The sequence below is a fragment of the Ixodes scapularis genome, unplaced genomic scaffold (assembly GCF_016920785.2).
Source record: "Ixodes scapularis isolate PalLabHiFi unplaced genomic scaffold, ASM1692078v2 PGA_scaffold15__6_contigs__length_5221840, whole genome shotgun sequence".
Lineage (NCBI taxonomy): Eukaryota > Metazoa > Arthropoda > Arachnida > Ixodida > Ixodidae > Ixodes > Ixodes scapularis.
In genome coordinates, this window is record NW_024609841.1 from 3418842 (window position 1) to 3444939 (window position 26098).

Below are 26098 nucleotides of genomic sequence, written 5' to 3' on the forward strand. Positions count from 1 at the left end.
TTTAGATCGGCTCTTCGGGAACAAAGACGTCAAGAAGAATTTGTTCATTTTATGAGCCAAAATGGCGTCCATGCGAGGATCTTGCCGCTAGCTTCCCACGATCCAGTTACTTTAGTAGAACAGAGCTTCTGAACATGGGGCCATCAGTGCAATTTTCAGCACCTGTTGTTGGGTTGGGTTGAGCTGGGTGATTACATTCACGGTTATCAAGAGATTATCAACGCCCGCCTTCGTTTACGCACGTGCCGAATGTGAAAACGATGGCATTTCTACAAAATTAAATATTGGAGTGTAATATGATCTGAGCTCTCGCGTTATGATGAAGCAACAACACATGTTTTTTTTTTTTTTTTTAAGTTAGGATGAGCTAGAAATTTACCGAGATGTGAAGTGGCCGATAGAAGTCAGGGAAGCCAAATCAGCGCTGTACTCTTGAGTCCCTGCATGAAATGAACGCTTGGCGTTTCTTAGAAGTACAGACAACCACTGTTGGCTAACGCGAGAGAAAGGCACCACGAGACCCCGAGCAAGGGGCGCGCCCCAGTTTCCCTTCAGGGGCCGCTCCATAGCCGCTAATATTAGCGCTGCGCCGAAATTTGCTTCTATGTGTCGCACGAGGCACGGGCTCGTGAATTGGCGCATTTGATGATTTGATGCCGCTTGCAAGACAAACTAATGCATCAAGGGGCTTAACTGACGGTATGTGACTCTTCGGAGTGACATAGGGACTCTCGGAGCGCGAGGTTCCGTAGCACGTTCTTTCAGCTAGATTAGTTCGTAGGTCGTGACACCAACTGCGGTCAGTCTAAAATTGAAAGCTCGTCGCGCGGTGGTGAGAAGCAGCACGTCGACATTGCACCACTCCGTCATACATGAGTCGCCTCTCATTGCTCCTATTTTTTTGTGTCGTGCAGCAGAGAGGTCTCACACAGACCATACTCCGTCCAGACGGCGAAGCAGATATCGGCGGTGTGAAGCAAATAACTCGTGCCGTGGGTCACCGTCCGTTCAAGCTCGTGAAAACAGAAACAAGAGTCAATGCTCTGGCTTAGTCAGTCGATCAATAAAACGTTTATTAATTTGCCGAAAAGGGGGGGGGGGGATCCATGGGCACGCTTCAAGATCATAACCTTGTTGATGTAGCTGATGCGGTGAATCGATACGCTACACCCATTTCCAAGGAACGACTCACGCACGATTAGACAATATATGTCTGAGGTGATATAATAGACTCAACGAGTAATTATCAAGTCAAACCAGTTTCCTTTTCTGATCATTCCATGGTATCAGTCTGCTTTGGGCTGCGCAGACTCCGAAGTGTTCATCAGCAGTGGGAACACTGGAAACTCAACCTGTGGCTTCTAAGTGATGAGCAGTTTTCAACTAACGTCGCCTTATTTTTGTCAAATACATTCCAAAACATTGATATGCACATCTTTGCAAAGCGGGATAGTTTCCAGCAAGAAGTAAAAAAGCATCGCAATCGAGCGCGCTTCCATTGCATCAGATATGAGCAAACAACAGCAGTGTGACCTTTTAGTAACCCTGCACGAGCTTGAATGCTTGAACCAAGGTGCGTACAGCGACGATGTTAACACAGTACGAGCCCAGCTTCAAAAGTATGAAACCAAAAGGTACAGCGGAACATTAATTTGCTCAAGGAAGAAACGCTTTCTCCTCCGTGAACAAACCTGCGTAAAGACCTTTAGATGACGAAAGGCGTAACGCACTGTCAAAGGAAATAGTAGAAATCAAGAAAGATGGATCGATATTCACCAATGCCACTGAGATAGTTAATTTTTTTACCGCTTCTAGACAGATATTTTAGGAACAGTAATACCCACGAACGAGAAGACTGAGATGGAACAGGTTACTAACAGGGATGCCAACACTTGACGAGGAAGATCGCGATTTAATTGAAGGTCCCATAACATTAAACGAAACTAAGGCTGCCAATAAATTTCTCCCGAATGGGAAAATACCAGGACCAGAAGGAATAAGCGGAGAATTTTACAAAAAGGTTCCAAGACATTGTATTTTTCTGTTTTACTGGCTGTATTTGAAGAATACTACACACAAAAATTTCTTCCCCCTTCATTTTACCGTGGAGGCACGGCATTGTTGCCAAAAACAAAAGATACAGAAATGCTTAAAAAGATGGAAAACTACAGATCAATATCCCTTTTCAACGTAGATTATAAAATTCACGCCAAAGTGCTCAATGAAATACTTCAGTGCGTAATAGAGAAGCTGCTAAGTGAGCACCAAAAATGTGGGATGCACGGCAGATCTATTCAAAACAAACTACATGTTGCCCGTTCCGTCCTAGAGTCTGTGTCAGACAGTAATGACCATCTATCACTTGTACGAATAGACCTTACAAAAGCCTTTGGACGCCTGAGTCATTCATTTTCATTTGCTCTTCTTGGACACGTAAACGTAGGAGAGACACTTCTGGAAGGAATCCGACTTTGCTACAATCATTGTACGACACGACTGAAAATCAATAACACACTTTCTGATGAAATTAAGATCAAAACTTCGTAAGGCAGGGCTGCCCGCTATCCACCCTCCTTTTTCCAATGTATTTAGAGCCCTTGTGCCTTCGCATCGTGAAAACAAAATGTATTCGTGGATACTCCGTGGCAAATCTTGAGGTAAACGTCCTGGCATACGCAGACGATGTTAGATTTTGTACGTTTACAAGAGGAGTGTCGAGTGTCCTCCTTCGACTACACCGAAAAGGAAGGCTTATGCGTGGAAAGATAGTGCCATTTCCAGTTTTACTAGAGCCACTGTTTGTAATATATTCCTCGCTTCGAAGCTTGTGTACGTTCTTCAAGTGCTTCATTGCGTTCGAGCAGACATCCGAAAATTCAATAGAATATTTGCCACTTTGATATGGTGCGCAACGTCGGAACCTGTAAAAAGTGACAACCTATTCTTCCCTCTCGAATTTGGTGGTTTAGGACTCTCTCACATTTCTGTTCGCCAGTTATTGTCAAGATTCCTTATTTTAAAAATGCCAATCACAAGTTCCTTAGAGTCATACTCCAATCACGCCTTGCTGAGAGTTTAAGTTGTCTTGTTGCTTCAACGGGCGAAACGTCGAAACATTTGGAGCGGGTCTCACGGAGCGGCTCTTGGCCTCCCTCGCGGAGTTTGGAAAGCGCTCCGGATGTACCAGCTGAATTGTCCATAAGCTTATTTCGGAATCATAAATTACGAGATTGCGTACTGAAAAGGTACGCTTTGATTACTTGGCTATTGTTATATTTCGAAGGCGGGGAACAGCGAAATGCCGAGCGCAGTGGAAGGTGGATCAGGCTTGTGCTTACACGAACCGGAAGTGTGAGCGTTGCACGAGCGAATATCTTTCCTTGCGTGGATCGCAGACTGAGCAGAAAGAAAATAAGAACATGAAAGAAGAAGCAACTTGGGACTTAGGTGTGGGTCGAGTAAACAAGCCGTCCGTGCGGTCCCCAGGGCGTCGTTTGGGGCCCCGGTGGACCTGAAGTAGGGAGAGGGAGAGCGGCAGCTTCCAATATTCCCGGCTTATATTGACCGTTCTCACGCGACACCAACCTTCCCCCCTCCACACACACACACACTTTTTTTTTTCGATGCAACTACGTGTAATCGTTATATGAGAAAAAGATACGTTAATAATACGTCATCAAATCACAGGTATCACAATCTTTTGGGCGGTTATTTCTGTTTTTTGGTTTGTGAGTGTAGGGCCTTATAATCTAGCAAAGGTAGAGGCAAAATTGTCCTTTTTTGAAAAGAGTCTGGGTATCTTTGCCCTAATTCACCAAACAAGCGCCAAAGTTAGCCCTTACTACAACTAGTTTTGTTGTCATCTGGAATCTTGGGGTCTAAAGCGCCAAACGAGAGCCAGAGTGAGCACCTTCACTGCTGGTTCTTTGCTTCATCTTTCTTGACATGTTTCGTTCGACTCTGGCAGTTTGGCAATTACGTAGCGAGCCAGAGTAAAGTCGTAGCCAAGGAAGAGTAGTTTAGCACTTGGAGCAAAAGCGTATTAGGGCAAACCTCGAAGGAGAACTGTGGCCCAATTTCGGCCCCGCCAAACTTCTGCCAAGTTGGGCGTTTCTCACGCGTGCTACCTGAGGAGGGTCAGTGACAGCTTAAAAAACGGAAGACATGACTTATTGGGATTTTAGCTTCTTGATTCGCTCTTCACTGCAGCAACGTAGCGATGATAAGATTCTCGGCACTCGCCTCGCCCTGCGTTTCTTAAAGTGCCAGTTCAGAGATTAAACACGACTACGGCGTCGGCGTTGGGCTGGGACTCGTGTGCTCACTGATTGGACAAGAGTCACAGCCGAACGCTCACGCCGTAGTCGTGTCCAGTCTCTGGCGAAAGAAAGCCTTCTTTGCTGGCGCAGGAAAACTCAACCCTTAGGCTTTCTTATCTAGGAGGAGTTGGTCAGTCACAGTATAGTTTGGAGAGCCCAGGAAAAGTCGCAAGTGTTGAGCTCCGAGCATCTTATGAGTGCATCCCACGAGATAGTGGCTCTAGCCGATAAGAACTCAGTCTTGGGTAAGTTACTTTTGAGAAGTAATTCGTTACAGTTACAGTTACTTTCCGAAAAACAGTAGCGAAGTTACCGTTACAGTTACCACAACAAAAGAGTAACTCGTTACAGTTACAGTTACTTTTAAGAAGCAACGAAGTTACTTTTAATTTACTTTTCTATAACAAAAAGATTAAGAAGAAACTAAAAAACGCACCTCCCCAAACTTTATTGCATAAAATTTTAAAAAGTGCGGTTTTTAGTTTATATTGTAACCTAGCAGCAGTTGCTTCTCGAATGTATTGTCTGAAAGTTTCCCTCCTTTGATGGCGAACACCTCCCTGCCCTTGCTGAACAGGCACCCAATTGGAGCGCTGGAAGGATTTGCACGGAACAAACACGGACCCAATGCAAATGCCCAATCCTTGGTATCACCAGCACATTGCTGGCTCGTTGACGGTTGCTCTGGGTTCATAGAGTCCCTGGACATATTCCAGTTCGTCCCCGGCAAGCCAGAAACAAACCTTGCGCAAACAGCAGTAAATTTTGAATCAACTGTTGACACCACGCCGGAGTAGTGGTGCAAAACAAAATACGAAACATGAGCAGTGCCCTCCACGTGTATTGTTGATTCACGGTTGATTCACTCGATTAAAAAGCGTTTGCTCAGAAAAAAGAAAAACCGCTGCATAGATAGTGCTTCAAGATACTAAGAAGTAATTGTTCAGTCACGAAGGACAAGCGCGTGCGTAAAGATAATTTGATTTTTTTTTCATCAAATCTACACGTGGCTATATTCGGGTCGTGACTCGCGAGAAAGAACGTATTTACAAGTTTGTGCAAGGCCAACTTGACACTCGAAATGTCGGAAAAGACAATTTGGGAAGTGCAAGAAATAGCTAGATTGGGTACTCGTTCAATGATATATTATTCATAAAAAACTGGAAAGTTACGACAAAAGTAACGTCGTTACTTTCATCGCTACCTCAGACAAATTAATAGAACTACAGTTACAAGTTACATTTTTAAAAAGTAACTCATTACAGTTACAAGTTACCAAAAAAGTAACGAAGTTACAGTAACGCGTTTCTATTTGAGACTGTAAGAACTGCGGATAACGAAGCAACGATCGAGCGTGAACATAATAGTCTATGGCCTGCGATTCTTAAGATGGCAGGAGGGCGACAAACTCAACCTTTTCTCTGTTTATTTATATGTAATTGGCTTTAACTTTTGAGTTAGATGCGCTTCCAGGCGGTGCCGAGAGAAGGCGATCATTTTCTAGTCTTTTTTTTTCCCTATTATTGCCCCGAAATAATCTGTCACACATCGGAACAGCGCTGGCGCGAAATGGAGGCGACTTGGGCGCTTGCTCAGTCAGCTAGTTCGGTCTCGTAAATCTCTGAATCCTGAGACAGCGGGTGTGCGACACGACTCGCACTCGGCGCTCCGGAGGTTCGGCGAGATGCAATTTTGATCCGGCCGAAGAAGAAGCAGGCCCTCCCGGTGCAGGGATCCGAGAGACCCGGCGGGGCGAATACACAGCAATAATTTGGCGGGCGCCGTTATTCACGCCCGACACCCCATTGTCAGGCGCGAAGCATCCTTCTGGCTCAGCCGAGAATTCGGCCGGAAGTACAAAAGGAAATGTATTCCAATCGATGCAGGCGGGCACAAGGACTCCTCGCAAGCCGCAGGAAACTGGGTGGCAGACTTCCTTAGGGGCGAACCCCGGACCACAACCCGCACAGGAGCAGGTCCCGGTCCTGCGGGCGCATTTTGTACATACATACGCTTTCTCGGAAACTCCGGAAGCGCGCCGGGATACGCTCGGATTCACAAACCACCGGTTGCATTTTAATCAGTTCACGTGATCAGCCAACTAGAAGGGCCAACCGTATTCCGCTATAGCCGTTCTTCAGACGCACTGCGAAACGAAATGCGCCAGCCTCATTTTTTCGCTGAAACCGCACAATCACCTACCGCCCTGCTGTTTAGTTAAACTAATAAAAAAAACTCATCTTATTTTATTTTTCCGACTTCTTTTTTCGTGCGTCTGTGCGTGTGTGTATTTGTGTGTGCGTGCGTGTATATGCGCATGTGTCTGTGCGTGTTGGCGTCCACGTGCACCTGTGTGTGTGCGATTGCGTGGCGTAGTACACTCTAACAAAAGTTCGTGCATCTGCTTTAACGCGCAACACTCTGAGAGCCAATCACCGCGACTTACGGAGACAGCTGAGCGAATGAAAATACCGAAACATATGTATAGACCAAAAAACGCAGTCTGAGTTATGACATTAAGCGATGCAAAACGTCAGGCTTGCATTGTTTGATGTCACAACTCGGACTGCTTTCTTTGGTCTAAACATATGTTTCGGCATTGTCGTTCGCTGAGCTGACACCGTAAGTTGCGGTGATTGGCTCTCCGAGTGTTGTGCGGGAAAGCAGACGCACAAACGTTTTTGGGAGCGTACTCTTTTTTGAATACGGACGTGCAAAGGATGTGGGGTAACCAGTGTGCTCACTGACATCCGCTTAACATGTACTGTTTCTGAATCGATATCCCATGGGAGTCGTCCAAGTGAAGTCCCAAACTCCTTCCGTCTAAATAACAAGTGCACATAGTTGTAAAAGTAAGTAAATCGCTTAGACTGAAACCCGCCAAGCCTCCGTCACCTTCTTAGAACTTTGACGACCGTTCTCAGCTGCTGAACGTCAGAAAGGTTAAGCAGCGATCTTTGTGATTTCGATAAAAGAACATGCGCGCTGCAAACTACGTCAATTAGAGCTGGGCTTTTTTCTTTCGAACACTGGGGTGTTTTAAAGTAGCGCTCGAAATTGTACGTTCTATCTAGCAGTTGGACGCTAAAACAAGAGCCTATAACGCCAGAAAGATTTGGGGTGGGGCATCACCTCCGCAACTTAAAACAAAAGCATGCATCTCCTGCTGGCAGCGCCATAAATTAGAGTCAGAGCTTTAATTGCTCATGCGAATTGCGGTGACTTGGAAAAACGTTTTTGCTTTCGACAGAACCTTTCTTAGTTAGCTGGAAGATGCAAAGACGATGTGAGCGGTCATGTTCACTCACTCGTCGGCTCGCGCCGACACAGTGACCGCTCTCATCGTAAATGTGTTAGTGGCAGGGCTGCCTACACGGGAAGTCAGAATTGCTCTTGTGGACGCATGACATTTCCCTATTTCTGCAGAAATTTACCTCCCTTGTCCAAGAAATTATATAATGCTAAATATTCGTGTTTTTTTTCATCACTTTTATTGTTACGATGAGAGACAAATTACGTAGCCTTTATGCCTCGCGTACGTTTCGCGAAAATGAGTTTATCTGGCCAAATGAGTGGTCGAAGCAAATCTGGCAAGAGGAAGTATTACGGTGAGATGGAAACTGACAAAGCCCAATATTATCGGCGGTAGGAGATTATTGTTTTCGATGCATGCTTGGAGTCGAGTGAGTACCACGTGCACGAATAACTCTCCGATACACGAAGTCAGGGAGATCGGTCGCAGGTTCTCTAATTTGGGAGGTTTTCCGGTCTTGGGGCTTAGGATGTTATCGGCGTGTTTTCACTCTGTCAGGAGGGTGCCTTCCTTCCAGTTCCGATTGAAAAAGTGATGAGGGTTTCGAGGAGGTGTCTCTATATTCCCTTAGACAAAGTAGTCGGCGTACTGGGAACAATTCAATGAAACGATCACAAGAACACCCCACATTGACCTCCTTCGAAAAGTTCGGCTACTTTCGAATGTACTTGGGCTAAGAAGCGAAAGTAGCCGTTGCTGGGTTACCAAGGATAGAGGCCTGCTGCGCGACTACAATATGTATCCTCAATGGCAGTTTTAAAGGCAACCCTATCTTCGCCTTAAATTTTATGGATGTCATTACAATATGGTACTGCTTCAACAGCTTATTTAGCGCTTTTTTATAATAGTCACTCTAAAACAAAAGCTGTGACACAAGCTAGAGTTCTCAAACACGAACACATGGAACACGACAGGTAGTAAGCAACATTCCGTGGACAGCTCTTCACGAAATATTGTTACTCATGCGAAGTCCGTCTCTTGGACATGGTGTCTGCATCTCCAGAGATCGCAGTATTTCTTGTTGTACTCAAGTTTTCTTTTCCCAGAAAGCACAGTGGCGCACCAGGAGCTTCGAGTGCGCTGGTCCCTTCCCCCATAATTTTCACGGCGGCGATGAAAACTGATTTTGCCGAAAAAGGTTGCTTGAGTGCTCCTCGGTGTTGTCAGATGATCGCACAACAAACCGCCAAATGGACGGAGGGAATAATCCAGACGTAGCTAAAGTCACTGAAATTCGATGTTATCTAAAAAAAAAATCATAATTGACCAAGAATTTTCAAGATATATACGGTGCCCAAACGTTTCCTCAAACTGGCAAGATTTCATTTATTCCCACGTAGATTGAAATATTACCTTAATATGGGAAAGTTCCCTTTGTTTGGCAGCCCTGGTTAGTGATCTCGTAGCGCTGGCGCCGATAACTTTATACCGGCCGCAAGTAACAAGTGCCTGGCGACCGTTGCCCACCTTAATGGTACTTCAACACAGTTTGTAGTGTGCACCCACAGGTTAGGTTAGAGGCAATGACACATCTGCGATGGCGCCAAAAACTGCCATCATCGCAGTGGCGATGACGCCATTTTCTTGGCTAGGCAAAAGGCTTGGAAACGTTATTACAAAACTCTGTATCCATGCGTCGTGATCACGTGCCGCGAACTCAGTCATAGTCCGGCGGCCAAGCGTAGAGCCCGTGATCGATGGCCCGGTCCCCGTATGATGACGGGAGACGTGGCCCAACTCTCGCAGCAAGGCATGTAGTTGGGCTAGTTGGCGGTACATACTGTTTGGTGGGAACAGCGCAAAAGAGACGTAGGACGAGGTCGAAGCACACAGACAGTGTCCTGTCTGTGTGTTCCTTCGACCTCGTCCTACGTCTTTTTTGCGCTGTAAGCAACAAACAGCCCAACTTTTGACTGGCCGAAATTACAGGCCACGGCTCGTGAAGTTTTCCGTTTTGCGCTTGCCCTTCCATTTAGCTGCCTCAGCGCGCGTAGAAGTAGTCGCGCCATAATTGTCAGCCTGTTCTCAGACATCATGCATTTATTTGATCGTGCGTTCGGGTCAGACTATAGGAGAGCCTACACAAGTGTATCGCGAGAGTATTCCAGAAATACACCTTGTATTTGCATTTATGTATCGGGACTAGCCTTTCAAAACCATCTGTAGTCCCAGTATCTAAATATTAGAAATATGCGAATAGTGAAATTTAAGCTCGAATCAAATTTGAATGAAATAATGCTGAATAATAGCAAAAAAAAAGAATTAATGTCGATACTAATACTGAAAACCAATAAATCTATTCGCAATTTTCACAAGACGAGTATTTATTTTCCCGCAGGACACGCGGAACAAAGACAGGCAATCCACGAACAGAAACGGCGTCAACGACCACATCGAAACGACCAGCTCGAGATACAGCTGACAAATGTGTCCACCCATCCACCCGTGGATGCGCAGTGTGCTCGGTGAATGGACGGATCATGGGTGAACCGCTTGAAAAGGGTGATGTGTTGCATCACATATACTCCGTTTCACTCCAAGTCTGACCGCAGCCGACGCAACGATCCATTGTTGCCAAGCAAGCAGCTCCAAAAGTGCATAATCACGGACCTCGTTTTCTTCGTTGCTGTGGACGGCTGAACCAATCAAAAACGCACGATCCTTCACTTTGAGTTTGAAGTTTAGTCTCGGTGATAGCAAAGCCATAGAAACGATGAGCGCCATGAATATGCGCTTTTGAAGCTGCTTGATTGGCAGCATTGTAGCGTAGCGTCGGCTGCGGTTACCATGGTATAGACGCAACAACCAAGAATAGGTGTTTAATGCTCAGAGTAGGCTTCAGGTGGCGCAAGATTTCTGAGTTCAAACTAAATTTGTGTGTGGTTCACTTTCTTTTTTTTTTTTTTTTTTTGTCGAGCGCATTTGGGAAGCTCTAGGAGCATGACAACTTCGCTCTCGGAATGCCAGACAAACCAATGTTTGTTTAAATTGTTCTTCAATCCAGGCTTCTGAGTTTACGCTTGATTTGCATCCATTGGAGGCATGTGAAGACTACTGCTCCATATGAAGAGCATTCCTGAATTAGCCAGACTTCTAGCCAGCAGTCACTGATATTCGATGTATCCAATTATTTGAAAACTAAAACACTATAGCTCTGAAAGTAGAATCGAATTATTCGGCTCATTATTATCCTATTCAAACTGAAAAGTAATATTCGCTTATCCCTATAAATATATTTCCGGGTGTATTCTTGATATCCCCGTAACTATGAGGGGTGATGCATCTCGTTTTGTTTTCGAGGTGACCCTGACAAAGAACAAAAGTTCATCCTCGAAACACCAGCTTGCAGCATGCTGTTTCAATAGTTTATCACGAAAGTTCAAGCTGACTTTTTTGAAAGGAGTGGACGGAGTTCTAGAGAGGACTTTAAGGCTTCATTGTTATGCAAAGCAAAAGTTCGTACAGAATGTTTTGTCTCCAATCATGCGTGACCTCCCCGCTCTATTCTGTGCGGATAACGAATGCTCTACCTTCTGCTTCAGGTGGTCCACTATTCTTTCGGATTCCAGACGTTGAAGGTGTTATTAATTGAAGCCTTAGAAGGTCACCATTGTGAATCATACAAAGGGGAGAAGGGGGGGGGGGGAGGATAAAGTGTACATGTTCAGATCCAGCCAACAGATGGTATTAATTATACTAGAAAGAAACACTAGTTCAACTATATATAGGTAAAAATAGAGATACAGCTGAAGAAAATAATGAGGAAGTGAGAAGGGATTTAGGTGAATAACCCCTAATCCAATTAATCGAGTATGCGAATGCACCTCTGAAGAATGATTATGGTGGTGGTGATCTAATAGTCATGTTGATAATTTCCCAAGATGTTGAAGACAAGAACCTTGTTAGTTTAGATGCGAGGAAAAGTAAGGCGACTGATGGCTGTATACGTTATTAGGTTGATGAATAAACTATTAGGCAATTAGAATATATTTGCAATATTATCACGTCTCACATATTAAACTCATAATAACGAAACTTTGACCAATTTGTACTGGGATGAAGGTAATTTTCTAGCTTAATCTGTAGATTACAAATCTTAAACATGTATCATAGTGCAGAATGCCTATTGTTATTAAAGCGTCACTATTGCAAAGTTCATTAAATATCCATAATATTTTGTTTATTTGTAGTTGGGTATAGAATATAAGGAGATCAATTAAAACGTTAATCTATGACGATTGCTTAAATTGTACTTTCATAAGCTATCTCGGGTTGTCTAGGTAAACTGTGAAATTAGATGTATTTTGTAGCAGAGTCCTCTCGTATTTAAAATCTACTGTTTTCTTTAGGTTTTTTTGTTTTTTTTTTAAACCCGTAATTTTGGTTTTAAATGTTTGGCATCCGCTCACTTCCGCGAGCACTAGGTTCTGGTGCAGTGTGATGTTTTCCGCAATGTTTAGTTTATTTTTCCGACGCAAAGCACGGTTCACTTTTTATAGGGTTCTTTTACTACCGTCAAGAATCCAGTGCCTGTAAAATGACAGTTGTTCTTTTTTCCCCCACAAAAAAAGACGTGCATATAAATCAGGTTACCTTTAACATGTCTACTGTAAAATATACTCTTGTGGTCCGTTCTCCAGCTTCGTAGTGAACCGCAGGTGCAAATAAAATTAGGTTCAAGACCTTCCGAAGCAGAACAGCGGCAGCCAATATATACTGCATGTTTCCGCATGGCTGAAATACGATACCTTGTTTTATAGTTGTTTCTTTTTTTTTAAGCATGAATGAGGAAAAAATGAAGTTTAGCCATGTTCATCGTTTCCACCTTTTGTTGCTCTTCCAGCCCGCCCCGGAAGTTCCGCATAAGTGCGACAGGAGAGCGCCGGAAGAAGGATCATGTCAAAACCAGCAATTCGCATAGATTTGCATAGGCAATCGTTTCCACGGCAGGAGTTCTTGCTTCGCCAGGGATGATTTTTCCATATGAGATTCTCATCTTGTGCCCGAAGTTTCGGTTTAATTTGCGTTATACACTTTTTTTGTTTGTGGGTGTGCATGTGAGAGGGAAGCCGCTTGGTTTCCCTTTTGCTTCGTTTGGAATTTCCCTTTTGATTACAGAAAAATAGGCTCTCTTGTTTGAGAACGACGTATATGCAAATCGAAATATCCATTCGGATTGTTTCGTCGGAAAGCCGCATATTACGCGTGATACATATTAGAGTCTAACGATATAGTCACATATGCGTGTCACTTTTAGTATCAGCTTCCAAACCAAATCCCTGCGAATATTGATATTTTAATTTTTGTGTGCGAGTACAGGTTTCAGAAGACGTAAACGGGAAGTACGTATTACCATTTATTCCAAATACGAAGGGCACTGTTTAACAGAATATCAAGACTTTTGGGCGGCAGGCATATTAAATTAGCAGCTGTCGACATTTGCATGGCCGGGTAAGCCTAAATATCGTGAGGCCTTGCGGTAAATACCGTTGGCATTTACGGCAAGGATTAGCCAAGGGTGTGCACTATACGAAACGTCCTGGCGTGTGCCCGCAAAATTCTTACTGCTTGAGACAATCAGTGTAATCGACTGAGAGAATTAACTCCGTATGATGGCAAAGGCTGGAACCTTTCCCCACAAATGTTGACAATACAGGATCCAGGCAGCGCCGCCTGCCTAGCGTCACCGTCGCCGCCAACGCGTCTTGCAGCGTCCCACAACGCGCGTGACATAAGAAAGCGGCGACGGTAAGACGGAAAAGTTTCCTGCTTTGCGGCGGCTCTCATCGAACTTCAGTGTGCTTGCCGCTTGGAATCCACAAACGATGACGTCATGTGCAGGCCTCGGTGGTATTGCTATGCCCCCGTGGCTACACCATTCCATGGCCACGCGGCGTCAGGGGCCCAAGGTGTGGACCTTAGAGGTATTGTAATGTACGCTAGAAGTTCAAATGGCACTAGTGTGCTATGGAAAATTAAAGCAGACAGCAACGAGTCAAAAATTCACTTCCGGTAATGCAATTCTATGGGAAAAATTGAGTGCATTTTTTGTTGCGCTCGATTATAAGAGCAACTATCCCGAATAATTCGTACTAGGAAGCTTGCAACATGCCTCAGTCAGGCTGACAAAATAATTGTTCAGTTACGGTGCTTTTTTTGTTTTTTTTTTCAGTTCATTGCATTAAAAACGGTGCTAAAACGGCTTCGTTGATGTATTTATGTGCACTGCCTGACACTCTTAACGCGAACACGACGTCGGTGCTTTTGAACATGCGGGGATATCCGTGCCAAGCGAACGAAGGACATCTGGAAAACTAAGAAAGACAGCCAGAAGTACGCAGTAACGCTTGATCACCAACTCACAGTGCATGTACGATAAAAAAAAAAAAAAAGCTGAAGGCCACGAATATAGTCCAATTTTGAATAAGCAAGTACCACCTTATTCTTTCTGCTCTGCGGAGATGCGTCTGTTACGTTCAAAACATCCTCCGCGAGCTCGAAATCTTTGAGAACAACTACCGCATAAAAGCTGCACGGCCGAGAAAATAGCAAATTGAAACACCTTTCATAGCCCACATACTATAATCTTTACATTTTGAATGTTTTCAACAGGTCGTAAATATGAGAAAGGGGTAATTTTTATATAGTGATGGGACTGTCATATTAGCAATATATAAGAGTCATCAGAAAGCTGGCGGGCCTTGAACACACTCTCTATTCCTTTCGATTGTTATTTTCCTTAGAATCGTCCCTTGTTTTTGCATACCTTCTGTGGAACAGAGGTCGGGACCTGAAGTATAGCGAACTTAAACATCGTTAACTGATCAAGAAAAATGCGCTAAATAAAGCGATTATACTTTTATAATGTTGATAAAGCTGCATTCGCTTCGGTACGACCTAAATTACAAAAGTGTTCCATGTTATTTGTCGCCGAAGATACAGAATGCACGCGCGTTTTGCCATAGAAACGCACAGGAGTGCCGCAAAAGTAGACTTGTTGCTGTCTGCTTTAATTTGCCTCCCGGAAGTCGCATAGACACTAGCGCCAGTTGAACCTCTAGCGTACATTATACTAACTCTACGGGGCGGACGGATAGCCACGTTTTGGCGACGTCCGGAGCACGTGCTGTGTGTGCTCCGGACGTCGTTAGAGTTCGGTAATTTCCGTCGCCGTACGACTTCACCCCGAACGCGAACAAGAACATTCCGCGAGGTGTTCACGAGCCGAATGGGGAAGCTCGCTCGGCTCCTCCAATCTGTGTCTGCCACACGCAAGCCGCATCCAGCGGTGTCGCCCCAGGCACCGTTTGGGAGACGGGAAGCGTGACCGAAATGGGCAAACGTTTCTTAAAAAAAGAAAAAAGAAACAGGGAAAGGACAGTTTTCTTTTAATTTTGTTTGTAGCTGTTTGTACGTTTGTTTTTGTAGGTTTGAAGTAGGTTTGTAGCTGCTCCTTTTCCTCATATGTTAGTTCTCGACTGTCATTTTTTTCAGTCGATATCATCGAGTCCGTGTGATTTGAACCCACTTTATGATTTCTTTGAGGGGACATATTTATCAGTTACCGCGTTGCAACGTATTACCTAAAGAAATGTACGTTTTAGTAAAATGACTTTTTCACGAACGACGAGATTCCTTTCGACATTTTTTTTATTTGAATGAGAATTACAAGAGAGATCCTCGTTGGTGAAAATGTTTATGTTTCGTGTTCTTCGTGAATACCATAGTAGTTCAAAACTAAAAATCAAATAATTCAAAACTTAGTTTCGTCTTGACATTTCTAGTGAACAAAGCGCGAGAAAAGGACGACCAAGGAAAGGCAAAACTAGCACTAGTTCTTGTTTCTTGCCCTCCCTCTTTCTTAATTTTTCGGGCTCCTTTTTTCTTTTTTTTTTACCATGAAGTTATAATGATGAGAAACTTTCTACTCTTCTCTTTTTATTGCCATCGTCCGAAGCAGATGAATCTAAAGGAACCATTCGACTTTCTCATTCTATCGCTCTTCCATCCGGAATTTTGAGAAAAGAAAAATGCTAATGATGACGGCACGAGTACGAGCAAGCGTCGTTCTACTCCCTGAGGTAACTGACTGGGCATGACGTTTAACATGCTCCATCCTCGCTTAATGTCATATGAACCATGAAAATATTAGGCCCGAACGTATTTTTCTGGCCTCGTCATTCGCCACTTACTGAAATCGGCTAATTTCGGCGACCCACGTTGGGCCGGCCCGTCACCAAAAGCAGTATAATTTACTGTAACCGACGTGTACGTAAAAGCCATCTTCTGTGCAGAAGAAAAGAAATGAGATAATACCCAGCCGCCGTCGCGTAGTCGCTCATGAGTTTAATGTAAGCTAAGTTTAATGTTCTTTGACCGAGGAATCGGAGGAGAATCTCGGAAAGACCGTGCAAACAAGAGCCTCGTTCTTTCAGTTGATGCGTGGGGAAACGTTTCACAAAGCTTATTTACATCGCCCAAACAAGGAGCAAGTGCTGCGCTAGATTAATTTTAACCTTCCTCTCTGACTTAATCTGTGTTTCTCTGTGAGTGATTGAGTAATATTTTTCGATCTGCCTAGTCGACTTCGTAATAGCACGCCGCCGGCGAATTCACCAGCTCGAGAGCATGGCTCGTGCTGCACAGGAGATCTCGGCGGCAGCTGGGTACCTTAAAATCTGCTCTCGGAAAACATAGCGGCCTCGACGCATACAGCACTGAGGATGATCGGTGAGTCGGGAAATTGGGCGAAGTTCTCTTTTTTAGGTGCTGATGACCTCTCAGACTTAAAAAAGAAAATCGTGAAGCGGTCAAAACCACTGGTACCATAGTTTTGGTTCTGACATCGCCGAGGCAGCATTTTACGTAGAATCGGCGCGACCTGACCCCTCAAGTCGCTCACAGATGTTCACTGTGCGTTCTCTTCCGCCTCACACCGTTTCCAAGAATTTGAGATCGCTTAAAAAGCCCTAAAAGAACTTCAAAGTTGAAAGTGAAGCGTTGTCTGCTAAAAGCGATAGGCACCACGGACGGAGCGGTTGATCGCGGAACGCGGGAGACCAGGATAGGTAGGTGTGAGAGAAACTCGAGTTGCAGGACGAGTCAATCTTTGACGTTTCTGCACTGGCGGTAATCGCGCGGGAACTTCAAATTCGGCTTTTGGAAATTCTTTTTTCAAGGACAGAACGAGCGGGATGGTAGGGATAATTAAACTTGAGGAAGAAAACGGGAAGGACGGACAACCACATAGTGGCAATCTCTACACAGACTGTTAACTAAAGCGAGAGCGAACATCAACTTTACGTCAAACTAGGCAAATCTAAAATGAAGACCTCTGAATTATTTTGAAGGTTTATGTCAAAAAGCCGTGAGGTGTGCAAGGTGTCTTGAGAGGCACTCACGCCTCAAGAATGGCAGGACGTCACTTCACAAATGATGAGTTCCCAAGTTACGAATTTTGAGGGTTATGTGCAGACATCGTTTTCAATCGTTTCGGATAATAAAAAGAATATAATTTTTACCTGTCAGTGCCCCTTCAATCCCCCCCCCCCCCCCCCCCCCCCCCCGTTTACTTCGCGGTGAAAGTCTGCGGATGGATTATAAAAAAATACAAGCCCACTTGGCCCACCCGTACACGCCGCGAAGCGGCCTGTACAGAGGCCCGTTGTCGCCCATTGCACCTCCAAAAGTGCGACTCCAGGTTTTAGTAATCACTTCTTCACCCGCCTATCTTACTCCTTAAAGCCTGTGCAGGCCGAAATCAGCTGCCAAATCCAACATCCAATTTCGGCAAAAAAAAAAAAAAAAAGTGAGGAGGGCACGTCGGGACCCGATTTTGGTTTGCACGCATCCATAAGCCTGACCTTGTCGGAATCCCCCCGCCCGAGCGCCCGAGCACGCCAAAAGCCTTTCACACTCCTCACTCTCTTCCCGCAGGCCCCCGTCAAAAATCGGAAGGCATCGGAACGACACGTAATGTTCCCTCCTCTCCGGAGCAGTTTTCTTGCCGAAATCGAATGGCGGATACGACAGCCGTCTTCGGTTTGTAGCGTGCTTGATTCTGGTTTTCCGACCGACTATTAACAAGGCTGTCAATTTACCTGTTGAAAACATAACCGTCGAGTGATGACTGTAGATGAACCTCGCCTGTCTTACCAACAAGCGATCGACCTTGTCTTCTTGCAGCCCTTGCTTAAGTTCGTAGCCCATGCGTTCGGCCTGACCATTGGTCACTGGGTGGTAAGGTGAACTTGTCATTACCCTGACTTTGTTTCTCTTGTAAACTTCCAGTACTTCTACACAAAAACACTTCCATTGTACGATACGGCTTTCGTGGCACTTCAAAGGTTGCAAATATACGAGGTGTAATCAAAATGCTTCGGGATTAAGTTTGTAGTGTAAAAAAAGAGGGCACCACTGTGATGCGCGCGCAGCAGTGGAGGGAAGTGAGTTTTCCTGTCACGTTATAGGAAAGGGTGTCGCTTTGTGAACATTTGAGCCTCGCCACATGAGTTTGTTTGAACACATGCAGAAGCATAATGGCGATCTCTCCATAGACTGCAAAGCAAAGTGAGAGCGAACATTAATTTTATATCAAACTCGGCAATTCTAAAACGGAGATCTCTGAATTAGTTAGGAGGCTTATTTCAAAAAGTCGTGAGGTGTGCGAGGTCTTTTGAGTTGCACTCGTGCTTCAAGAATGGCAAAACCTCTCTGAAGTCTAGGTAAGATTAAAGTCGCCCTATCTCTCCTCGTCTTCCAGCGATGCTCTGCTGTTTCTAAAGCACGAGTGCATCTTATGGCGAATTCGGGTGGTCAATCGCCGGCGAGCTCACGCCGGCGGCACAGGCAACGAAAACCGCGCCAGCGGCGCACCACGTGACCCTCTCCACCCGAACACAAAGCGCCTGCAACTGGCGTTTTCGTCTGCCTGGGTCGCGCGTGAACTTCGTTAACTTCTTCCTCGATTATTTTATGATATAATAGGCACGCTGTAGGCATCAGCAACATATATTCGGACTCTGAGATGTGGGTAAACAAATTATAATATATTTTGTTTAGATTCTCGAAGAACTGTTGCCATCTTACAAGGATCCCAGAAGGCTCACCAGCGTCGCCATTTTATATTCCAGTTTCTTGTTATTAGCTTTTTGCTGAAATCCTCAGCATTTTGATTTGACCCAGCCTTTTAAAATAGTAATGCGCGTTCAAGTGTCGAGCTGCAGCACTATCAATACATTTTTTACAGCGGTGTAATAACACGCTGTGTCCCATAGGGAACTGATTTTGCGGAAGCTTCCTTTAAAATATTTTATCTTTATCTCCGTTGTTTTTGCTGTCTTTTCTCGGACCACAGAGGGGGTCTGTCTCAATGGCTTCGTTTTCTACTCGAACCCGCTATCGGCGACCATTGTTTCGTTTGGTTCCCTTTCCCGATTCGGATATGACGATACCGGATACAGTCTGGCAGACAAGCTGCCTGACCTCTTGGAGCTCGGGCAAAAATTGTGCCAGGAAATTGCCAGCACACGCCTGAGAAGTGCCACCCGAACGGCGCGCACTAGCCAGCCTTTGACCACGCGAACGCCCTTGGCGGAGATATGGCAAAATATTTTGCCGGGAAATGACCACGCGAATTCGCCATTAAAACACTTTGCGAACTTCACTGTTTTTTTTTAACAAGCCTGAGGAATCATTTTAGAGGTGTCTGTTTTATATTTGTCAAGTTTCACGCAGAGCTTACGGCGAAATCGCCATTGTGCCCGTGCACAGAGGCACAAAAACTCGTGTAGCGCAGCTCCAAATTCTCACAGAACGACGACCTTGGGTATAACGAGACACGAAGGTCCCTTCATTTGACTGCTGAGCGCGCATCACTGTGCTGCCCTTTCTTGTCCCCGCTGCAAAATAAGTCCCGGAATTTTTTCATCACACCTCGTAGCCCGAAGTTCCCGTATAACAGCCATGGAAGTTGCTTATGTCGTTCATGGCATGGCTCTCACTTTAAGCCGTTTTGTGTGTGCGTCGACAACCACGAGGCACATGTGTTTTTCCATTGAGCCTGCAAAATCAAGGTGAATGCTACGTGTGCCACGGCCGGGATGAATGCTCAGGTACGCACAGCCGCTTTCACCGGAACACGGCTGGATTTATGGCGGATCATGCGGTCCAAATTCACGCGCAATGTCTTTGTCGAATGTAGGCCACCTTTAATAACTCCTACCCCTTCCCAACAGTCACTTCCGTGACTGTTGGAAAGGGGTAGGACGACGTTTCTGCTACGGCGTTCAGAGTGCTGCGATAATCACAGCAGAGGCGGGTGCTACTGTTTTTTGCTCGCACGACGACAACTGTAGTTGCCCATTTCAAATGTTGCGTGGGCTCAACAACTCCTTGCTGAAACCAGGGAACATTGACATGAAAAAGACCGGCCTTCATCAAGAACGACAAAAGGACTAGTTGTTCATAGCAAAGAATCCCTGGACCGACATGGAGCGACCTTTTCAAGAACGAGACATAGTATGAACAAAGGTGAGACATATTTCAATAAATATAGTCAACATTAAAAGAATATACCTCGATTAAATGTTACAACGTTTCCTACAGGGTGCACTCTTCGGTCTCGACTTTGCCATCGAACCGCATGTGAGTGATGAGAATTTCGAGCAGGAGTTTGTAGATGTGTTGCAGTTTGAAAAGATTATATTATAAATTTGTCAAAATAAACGTTACGAATTACACCTGCAGAACACAGACGTCGAAACCTCAGATAAAAAATATTGGACGAAAAATAATCAAGGACAGGAAAGTTAAGAAGAGGACTGATCATTCAGTAGCAATTTTGCTCTTAACACACGTAATCGAAATATACGAAATAAACATAGTTCCTGAGGTGGAGTACACCGTGACTGGATAAAGCAGACATGACTTCCAGACTGTTGAAAAAGTCACGACATAATAAAATATAAGTTTTTGACGTAGAGTGGAAACGAATCTATATGGAGGAAACCCCTCTTGCAAGCAAAGTGCAGGCCTAGACGCAGTCCGATATGTTGTCTGGTATGCACGTACCTTCTTTGTTCGAGGGGTAAGCGTCTACCGACACTAAACTTTCTATTCAAGACAGAAAAGCCGGCGTAGTACGACCAAAGAAGAAGAGGAGCAAAACAGAGTCCACGAGGGCAAAAGAGCAAGTCAGCCGCAAGGCGTAAGAAGAACTGATCAAACTCGCAGAGCGTGGCGACAGAAAGCAATATCCACAAATCTATCGAGAAAAATACAAAGTCGAGAGAGAAAAAAAAACACGCCTAAAAAGAAAGTGAATGCGAAACGAAGAATCAAGGAACGTTCACCAACGGCAAGACAGAACAAGCAAAGACATAGCTCCCAAAATTTCACGCAAAACTCACGCTGAACACACGTTGGCTTCATCTCCATAAACAGAGTTGTAGTTTTGTGAGCATACTAGCCAGATGGTAAGGAACCCCCCCCCCCCCCCACCCCCCTCAGAAAAAAAAAAAAGATTAAGCCGAAAAAGAACACAGGATCAGGAACACGATGCTCTATGAGTGACCGATGTCAAATTATGATACTCGCCCCCAGTGGAATATCGACGAGCATGAGAGAGAAAAAAAAAAAAAAAAAAAACACGCCTAAAAAGAAAGTGAATGCGAAACGAAGAATCAAGCAACGTTCACCAACGGCAAGACAGAACAAGCAAAGACATATATCTCCCAAAATTTGACGCAAACCTCACGCTGAACACACGTTGGCTTCATTTCCATAAACAGAGTTGTAGTTTTGTGAGCATACTAGCCAGATGGTAAGGAACCCCCCCCCCCCCCCCCTCAAAAAAAATATTAAGCCGAAAAAGAACACAGGATCAGGAACACGATGCTCTATGAGTGACCGATGTCAAGTTATGATACTCGCCCCCAGTGGAATATCGACGAGCATGTGCGCAGCAACTTTTAAGAAGTCGCTCTTTACGGTACGTATATCATTGACTAGGGATACACGAACAATGAGAGCCATACTTAAAGATAACCTGATAAACAACACTTCCCAGAATTACCATGTCTTTAATATACTTGGCGACAAGTTTATATACAATGACGTCAAAGCTATAGGTACCCGTGCGCTCGCGCACATTAAGCGCCAATCACAGATGTGCTCGTGTGGTGTTCCCTTATTCAGAAGCGACAGAAAAAAGCTATCTCCGAGTATAACCACTTTACCTACGGCACACCCTAATGGCGCAGCTTGCTGAATCTTCAACAAAAAGAGCAAGGAAGACGACGAGAAGGAGCGCGCACCACGTTTCAGCTTTCATTCCATTAAGAAGTCGGTCGCCATTAAGCCATCGTCAGAAACAGTTCGTCTATGTGATTTCTCTGTAATGTGGCGAAGAAACCGGGTAATATTTAACAAAACGTATGAATAAAACATGCTTCCAAAAGGCCTTAGTCCGCCAAATTCCCCATGTCTGCATCGACGTCTTTGGGATGACCAGTGGGGCTGCGCCTAAAGAATTCCATTGTAAGAAAAAGCTGGAATTATGCTCTACTTTACGGTGACGTAAATTGAAATTAATAAGCAGTCAAAACTGTAAATACCCGTACCGCCGCGGATCAAGTTTTATGAACAAGAAACTTGTACAAATGACGGAATTACTAAAAACCTAGAAGCGGCGAACAACTTCCATTGTGTAAATCTATTTTTCTCTCGTGTCACGGCTATCTCCGTGACAACGAGAGGACGCGAGGCAAAAAAACTTCATGCGAGTACCTTCAATTAAATGAAATATAGACACAAATAAAAGCGCGTTGATGCAAAGCAAAAATGGCCACCGTGGGGCCATAGACTCCAATAAATCGCCAGCGGTGTGTTTACAAAAGGACGGCACATCACATCTCGCGTTATCTGCTCAGAAACCGACTCCCCTATGCGGCTACCTGTGCACTCAAAGTGCGTATTTGTATATTGACTTCGGCCACGATTACGCATAGCTGTACGTGCACTGGACGGAATGCGGGCGCGCATGAGCGGGCTCTAAAGTGGATGAAATTTGTGCGAGGGTTGCGAACCGTCAGATCATAAATCTTCCCCGGTCGAAAAAAGTTTTCCAGCTAAGGTGGGTTCCAAGTTCGAGCGGGTTATTTCGAATGCCGATGTTTTCTGTTCTCTTTATATCCAGAGGCAAACCACTTTTCTGCTCTCTACTGCAGACACTCGGAAACGATGCGGCTGCTTTCGGCTCTAACTTAGTTGCGCTGTGCTAGCTTCAGTATTACTTTGTTGCGCCAAGTAAATATATCTGAATCAATTATAGTTTCAACTCGTACGGACGATAGAGCTTTTGCAAGCTGTTTATGGCCGCATTTGAGGTCGCGGCACCAATTCACGAATGTGCTCGTGCGTCTCGTCTCCTCTGCAGATTGCACGGAGAAATAACGACTGCGATTAACGAGATAAGTTTGGCAAATGAAGAGACCGAAGAATAATGCGCTTAAGTTTGTGACACGGTGGACGGAAAGAGAGGCGTCTGAACAAGGTTACCCAAAAGCGGTAAAAGTTTGCTCGGACATCGCGGATCTCCCGGTGAGAGGACTGCCTGTTTAGAGGCCTTCGCGAAGGTGAATGAGGGCGCTTCTTCGATACTCGTCAGTTCATTACATGATGCGCCATCTCATAGCGATTCTCAAATAGGCGAAGTTTCTCCTTGGCGAAATGGAGCCGTTCAGCCGATACTCTACTCCGCTTGCGCAGCAGGGTATCGCAAAGGTCTCAAATTTGATACTTCAGGTATGGCTGAAAAAGCGAACGTCTCCCTTGCACCAACTCGGCACCAAAAAAAGCGAACTCGGCACCAAAGAAACGTGGCGCATCCTACGCACACTCCTCGCACCCTCTCAACCTCGCATTATGCTCGCCAGCAAAATTACCTCGTACGACCTTGAGCAGCAACTCCGCGACACCTTCTTTCCACCACCAACCGACACACCACACACACCAGAACATCCAACTCCTCCCCTCGACCGATGTGACATGGACGCCCCCTTCCCACTCAATGAACTAAAGCGGGCACTTTACTCTCTCAAACGAAACACATCACCTGGCGAAAATCAAGTCACATATCAACTTCGCAATCTCGACGACACACAACCCCAGCAACTCCTAAACTACTTCAATACTGCTTGGCAAACTGGCGACATACCAGCAGAATGGAAACACGCCATCGTTACCATGATCCCCAAACCAAACAAAACCTCCGAAGTCAAGAACCTACAACCCATTTCTCTCACCTCGTGCACCGGCAAACTTCTCGAGAAGCTTGTTCTCACGCGCCTCGAATGGCATCTCGAGCACGTGAAAGCCCTACCCTTTACACTCATTGGCTACCGCAAGAATATCTCCTCACAAGACTGTCTCCTTCGGCTATACAGTGACTTCTCCAAGCCAAAAGCACCACACAACTCCGCTCCCTCCTAAGCCTGGACATCTGCAGGGCCTTTGATAAAGTCTCGCATGACTCCATAGTCAGTACCCTCAGACAAACGCAGTGTGGCCCTCGAATGTACAACTACACCTGCAACTTTCTAACGAAGCGCACGGCCGCCTTTAAAATTCCTGGACACATCTCCACACCTTTTCCGTTGCACCAAGGAGTACCACAAGACTCCATCCTCTCTCCCACCCTTTTCGAACTTGGCATGAGCAAACTTCCCGCACAACTCGACACCATCCGCCACCTCAAATTCTCCATTTACGCCGATGACATTACCTTATGGACCAACACCGGTTCCCCCGGCCAGCAGGAAGATACACTGAACACGCCTGCGACACTGTCGCAAGCTATGCCATTAGTATAGGTCTGGCCTGTTCTCCATCTAAATCGGAACTCCTCGTCATCTCCAACCGCAAAATCAATCCCGACAGGCAGCTGATCATCGTACACCTCGACGGCACTCCCATACCCGAACGCCGACACATCAAGCTTTTAGGCTTCACCATTCAAAACAACGGTGCAAGCGATATCGCCGTCTCCACCCTCTCCAAACAGATAAATCGAATCACACACATCCTCGGCCGTGTTTCCCGCCGCCACATAGGCCTCAAAGAGAGCTACATTAGACGAGCCATCGATGCTCTCATCTACTCTCTCGTACTCTACCATATCCCCTACACCCCGCTCACTACCCGTCAACTCCAACACCTCCAGAAACAGCTCCGCAAACCCACCCGCCTTGCTCTCGGCGTGCCACAGTACGCTCCCCTAGAGCACTTGCAACAGATGGACCCCTTCAACACAGAAGAGGAGCGAGTCGACTTGCACCATCTGAGTCAACAGCAACGCCTAACCACGTCCCTGTAAGATCGCTAAGTTCTCACCTCTCTCGGTTACGACACCCTGCACTTCCATCCCATCGAAAGAACCACACCTCCCTGGGATACCATACCCCAACTCACCACACTCCCCATACCCAAACATATGAATCCCGACAGCAACCCGGAACGCCGCAAGCACAGAGCCAAACTCATATCCCAAAAACTCGCCACACTTCAGGCACAGCAGCCCCAAATCTACTACGCAGCCGCCAGCTACGACCGTGGCACCAAACTTGACCGCACCGCAATTCACTGTCCCCAGACAAACACAACGCTTAGGCAAACATACACCGAAGCGCCTTCGGCAGACCTTCTGGAGACTCAGGCGCTGTGCTCCGCCATTCACCATGCTATCGCCAACCCCCACGAGGGACACACCTCCATCACTGTCCTGACAGATTCCCAAAAGGCAGTTCGCACAATTCAGTACAACCAACTCCCCAACTACGTGTCGCGCGAGCTTCGAGCCGCCCTCAACACCACCCCCGCCCTTCGCTTCTACATCTATTGGATCCCTGGCCACGCTCTTATCCCAGGCAATGAACGAGCACATTCACTTTTCCGAGTCACTTCCACTCCGGGTCCTGCGATTGACTGGCCTCCCAAGTAGCACGGGGAGCCCGGCCGAAGGATGGCCATATCCCCATGGCCGAGCCTATTTTCATCGGCCATTGCCCGGCCAAAGAGGTCGGTGCCGACCTCGTTATGGTCCCTCGGCATAAGAAAGGCCCACCTGCCCGGGCTTTGGGAGGGCCGGGCCCCATGGCCGAGCACCCCTGGCTCAGGCATCGGCTGGGCACCAATGGCCGGGCACCGGCAGAAGACTAAGGGCCAAGGGCGGTATTGGGTCGGCCACCGAGCTCGCATGGTGGCATTGGCAGAACACCAGTGGCCGAGGGCGGATTTGGGTCGGCCACCAACCTGAAATCGTGGCACCGGCAGAACACCAGTGGCCGAGGGTGGATTTGGGTCGGCCACCAAGATGATATCGTGGCACCGGCAAAACACCAGCTGCCAAGGGCGGATTTGGGTCGGCCACCGAGATGATATCGTGGCACCGGCAGAACACCAGTGGCCG

The 26098-nt window shown here is 45.9% G+C and overlaps 1 protein-coding gene across 1 annotated transcript; it reads left to right on the forward strand.

The window, feature by feature from the left end:
- Positions 1 to 1509: 1509 nt before the first annotated feature.
- LOC121835616 lies at positions 1510 to 25630 on the forward strand. The gene is given in 2 exon segments (XM_042290049.1): positions 1510 to 1634; positions 24571 to 25630. Coding segments are annotated over 2 exon segments (1185 nt in total).
- The last annotated feature ends 468 nt before the right edge of the window (positions 25631 to 26098 follow it).